Source organism: Notamacropus eugenii, chromosome 5, assembly GCF_028372415.1.
Source record: "Notamacropus eugenii isolate mMacEug1 chromosome 5, mMacEug1.pri_v2, whole genome shotgun sequence".
In the NCBI taxonomy this organism is placed as follows: Eukaryota; Metazoa; Chordata; class Mammalia; order Diprotodontia; family Macropodidae; genus Notamacropus; species Notamacropus eugenii.
The window spans coordinates 92,647,399-92,652,728 of NC_092876.1; the positions used below are offsets into that span (position 1 = coordinate 92,647,399).

General features: G+C 37.2%; 1 protein-coding gene across 1 annotated transcript; it reads right to left on the reverse strand.

Annotated features, from left to right (window-relative positions):
- Positions 1–418: 418 nt before the first annotated feature.
- On the reverse strand, positions 419–5,017 carry LOC140508770 (olfactory receptor 52E1-like). Its single transcript, XM_072616645.1, has 2 exons — positions 4,998–5,017; positions 419–1,355 (listed from the first exon to the last, which is right to left on the reverse strand). The coding sequence occupies exon 2, from the start codon at positions 1,352–1,354 to the stop codon at positions 419–421; it is 936 nt and encodes a 311-aa protein (XP_072472746.1). The 5' UTR covers position 1,355; positions 4,998–5,017.
- Between the last annotated feature and the right edge of the window lie 313 nt (positions 5,018–5,330).

Below are 5,330 nucleotides of genomic sequence, written 5' to 3' on the forward strand. Positions count from 1 at the left end.
CAACATTCCACTCAATCTCAAAAAAAGAAAAGAAAATTCTGCTTAATGCTAAAGCTGTAGCACCACTGTACCAACTCCATTGGAACAAATAGTGGTGAGACTCTGCATTGACAAAATGATGAGCATTCCTTTCCTAGAGTAAAAGATCCTTAAATATGAAATATTCAATTTAGAAATTTAATTTAATTTAAAATGATTTAATTTGAAAATGCTAGTGCAGGTAGTAGCACCAAATGTTAATTACTTCCCTCAGTTGCAAGAGCCGTAGATGTAATTTTCCCCCCAATTTGTTCAATATAATAATGACTTCATTGCTCTGTCTTTTTTTTTTTTTCAAAGAGGGCTTGGAAATATTGAATTGGTTTAACTCTTCCTGCAAGCCCTGTTAGGGAGCCTTCTGCAATACAGGATCCACTGTTTACTTGGGAGACAACGTCTTCAACACTTTCTCTCTGATCTGTTTGGTCCTAACCCCATAAATAACAGGGTTAAGAGCAGGTGGAACAACCACATACAGATTGGCCAAAAGGATGTGAACATAGCGGGGGACATTGTGACCAAAACGATGGGTCATGAAAGAGAAAAATGCTGGTGTATAGAATGACAAAATGACACAGACATGAGAACCACAGGTACTAAGGGCCTTGAGTCGGGCGTCCCTAGAAGGAAGGTGAAAAACAGCCCTGAGGATTTGGACATAGGAGATCACAATTGCCACAATATCAAAGATAAGGATAGATACAGCAAAGAGCCCATAGATAATATTGACTTTGATACTGGCACAGGCCAGGCGGGCAATGCCCATGTGCTCACAGTATGTGTGAGGTATGATATGATGTCCACAGAAGGGCAGTCTCTGAATCAGTAGAACAAATGGGATAGCCACAGACAAAGGTCTCAAAGCTATGGCCATTGCAATGATGCTCACCACTTTATTGGTGAGCACCAGCGTATAGCGGAGAGGATTACAAATTGCCACATAGCGGTCATAGGACATTGCTAGGAGTACTGTTGACTCCATGCCAGTGAAAAGGTGAATGAAGAACATCTGAGTGACACAACCAAGAAAGCTAATCTTTGTCAGGTTGCACCAGAAGATTCCTAGCATTTTGGGAATGGTGGATGTGGATAGACCCAGGTCAACAGAGGACAGAATAGCCAGGAAATAGAACATAGGGTGGTGGAGACTCCTATCACTCTGAATTACAATCAGGATGGTGATATTCCCTAAAAGAGCAATGAGGTATACAAGACAGAAGGGAAAGCCGATCCAGACATGCATCTCTTCTAGTCCTGGAATTCCAAGCAGGAAGAATGAGATGGGGTGGAACTGGGTGTTATTCAGATTGGACATCCTTCTGGGGCCCAGATATGACTCCAACCATCAGATTCAACCTCATTCAATGAGGGGTTCCATTCCAGTGTATTGTACTTCTCTGATAGACTGGAATTAGATAGCATTATTATATCATATTTTACCTTCTGTAAAATTTATTTTTTTAAAAAATATTTTGACAATTTTTTTTCAGTTTTAAACATTCACTTCGACAAAATTTCAAATTTTCTCCCCATGTCACCCTTACCCCTACCCCAGGATAGCGAATATTCCAATTGCCCTTTCCTCCAATCTACCCTTCCTTCTATTACCCACCCCAGCCCTCCCCTTACTTCTGTTTCCTGTAGAGTAAGATATATTTCTCTAACCTATTGCCTGTATATCTTATTTCCTAGTTGCTTGTAAGCAACCTCTAGAATTCATTTTTAAAGCTTTGAGGTCCACATTCTCTCCCTCCCTCCCCATCCACCCTCATTGAGAAGGCAGGCAGTTCTATAAAAATTATATATGTGTAGTCATACAAAACACCTCCATAACAGTGATGTTGTGAAAGACTAACTTATTTCCCTCTATCCTATCCTGCTGTCCATTTATTCATTTCTCTCCTTTTCCTGTCCCTCTACCAAAATATTTGCTTCTGATTACCCCTTCCCAAATCTGCTGTTTCTTCCATTTATGCCCCCACATCCCATTCCCTCCTGCTTTCCTGTAGTGTTAGATAAATTTCTACATCCAATTGAGTGTATATGCTATTACCTCCTGAAGCCAAATATAAAGAGAATAAGGTTCACACTTTCCCTTTCACCTCCCCCCTCTTCCCTTCCAATGAAAAAGCTTTTTCTTGCCTATTGTATGCAAGATAATTTATTACATTCTACATCTCCATTTATCTTTCTCCTAGTACATTCCTCTCAAGCTTAATGATCTTTTTTAGATATCATCATTTCATATTCAGTTCATCCTGTGCCACCTCTCCATATATAAATAGATGTATATATATATCTATATGTATATATGTACATATATATAACTAGATATATATGTATATATTTATATAGATATATTTATATAGATATATGTATATAGATACCCACATATATATTTATGTAATTCACACACACGTATATACATGTACATACATTTATACGTATATATGTTTCTTCCAACTATCGTAACAGTGGAAAGGTCTCACGAGTTACAAATTTCATCCTTCCATGTAGGAATGTAAACAGTTCACCTTTAATAAGTTTCTCATGCTTTCTCTTTCCTGCTTACCTTTCCATACTTCTCATGTTTCTTGTATTTGAAAGTCACATTTTTGTATTCAGTTCTGATCTTTTCAACAGGAATGTTTGGAAGTCCTCTGTTTCACTGAAGTTCTATTTTTTCCCCTGAAGTACTATACTCTGTTTTGTTGAGTAAGTTATTCTTGATTTTAATCCTATCTCCTTTGACCTCTGCAATATCATATTGCAAGACTTCTTATCCCTTATTGTAGAAACCACTAGATCTTGTGTTACCTTGATTGTGTTTTCACAATATTTGAATTGTTTCTTTCTAGCTGCTTGTAATATTTTCACCTTGACCTGGGAGCTATGGACTTTGACTGCAATATTCCTAGAAACTTTCATTTTGGGATCTCTTTCAGGAGTGCATCAGTGGATTCTTTCCACTTCTATTTTACCCTTTGACTCTAGAATATCAGGACAGTTTTTCTTGATAGTTTCTTAAAAGATGATGTCTGTCTGTTTGTTTGATAATGACTTTCAGGTAGTCTAACAGTTTTTAAACTATCTATTTTCCAGGTCAGTGGTTTTTCAAATGAGATACTTCACATTGTCTTTTTTTTCTTTCTTTTGTTTTTTTTTTTTATAATTTCTTGATTTCTCATAAAGTCACTAGCTTCTATTTGCTCCATTCTAATTTTTAAAGAATCATTTTCTTCAGTGTCCTTTGGACCACTTTTTCCATTTGGCCAGTTCTGCTTTTTAAGATACTCTTCTCCTCATTGGTTTTTTGGACGTCTTTTGCCATTTAGACTAGTCTAATTTTATTTACTTTTTATTATTATTTTTTGCAATGAAAAGATGGCTAGTAACTTTATTTTTAATTAATTCATTTGTTTTCACTTTTCTACAAATACTTCCATATATCTTAGATTTTTCTCCCTCCCTCCTCCTTCCTCCTCCCTTCCTACCTCTTCCATCCCCAAGATGGTGTGCAATCTTATATAGGTTCTACACATACATTCTTATTAAATATATTTTCACCTTAGTCATGTTGCATAGAAGAATTAAAACGAATAGGAGAAATCATAAAACAAAACAAAACACAAGAGCAAGTGGTCTGCTTCATTCTTCCATTCAATTCCATATTTCTTTCTTTGGATGTGGAAGGCGTTTTTCCTCTAGAGTCCATTGGGAATTTTTTAGGTTCTTTCATTGCTGTGAAGTGCTAAGTCTACTAGAAAAATTCCTTGCACACTGTGGTTGTTGCTGTGCACTAAGTACTCTTGGTTCTGCTCTTTTCACTCAGCATCAGTTCATGTAAGTTCATCCAAGCCTCTCTGAACTCTTCCTGTTCATCATTTCTTACAGCATAATAATGTTCCATTGCATTCATATACCACAATTTGTTCAGACCTTCTCCCATTGATGGGTATCCCCTTGATTTCCAGTTCTTAGCTTTCACAAAGAGAGCTGCAAAAAATATTTTTGTACATGTGGGACCCTTTCCCATTTTTATGATTTCTTTGGGATACAGTGCTAGAAGTGATATTATTGGGTCAAAGGGTATGCACATTTTTGTAGCCCTTTGGGCATAGTTCCAAATTGTTCTCCATAATGGCTGGGTCAGCTCACAGCTCCACAATCAAAAAATTATTCTTCCAACTCTCCCACACCTTCTCCAGCATTTATCATCTTCCTGTTTTGACATGTTAGCCAGTCTGATGAGTGTGAAATGGTTGGTGGCTCAGAGATGTTTTGATTTGTATCTCTCTAATCAATACTGATTCTGAGCATTTTTCATATGACTATGGATAGCTTTAATTTCTTCCACTGAGAATTTCCTTTTCATATTCTTTGACCATTTATCATTTGGGGAATGACAAGTATTCTTACTGGTCTAATTTTAAAAGTGCTATTTTCTTTGGAATTTTTTTGCAATTTCCTTTAACAAGTTTTTGACTCATTTTTCATGATTTTCTTGCATCACTCTAATTTAGTTTCCCAATTTTTCCTCTACTGCTCTTACTTGATTTTCAAAATCCGTTTTGGTCTTTTCCATGACCTAAGACCAATTTATATTTTTTCAGAGCCTTTGGATATAGAAGCTTTGGCTTTGTTTTCTTTTTCTGGCTGTATGTTTTGGTCTTCCTTGTCCCAACTGGCATAAGAAATATCTCTCCACTGAGAAAGTGAGAATCTACATTATGTTTCTTTTCTGCATATTTCTTCATTTTCTTAGCCAATTGTTTGACTTTTGAACTTTGTTAAGGGGAGGGCTCCAGAAGCAGCCTCAGTTTCAGGTGTGCCTGCAGCCATCCTGGGGCTAGGGCTTTGGCTGGGGTCAGAGCTCACTCCCCTCTCAGCCAGGTGAAAGACATTTTCCACTGACTTTTGAAGCTCTCTTTATTTTTTATGGCTTGAGAAGTCTGTACTCTACAGCAGCCACCAGTGATTCAGTCCCTCAGTCCCTACTCTGTCTGTTGTGGAATGTCTCAAGACAACCTGCAATCTGCTCCCAGCTTGATGTGATAGTCCCTTCTCATCCATCTTCCAGATTTTCTTGGGCTGGAAGTTTGCTTCAGTCTGTGATTTTCTGACTTCTGTTGTTCCAGAATTTAATTAGCATCATTTCCAGAGGTGTTTTGAGGAGTTTGGGGGAAGAGCTGTATCAGATCCCTCCTTCTACTCTGCCATCTTATCTTTTACCCCAAAATTATTTTTATTTTTTAAGTAATCAATTGTCCTCAAAAATGGAAAACAAAATA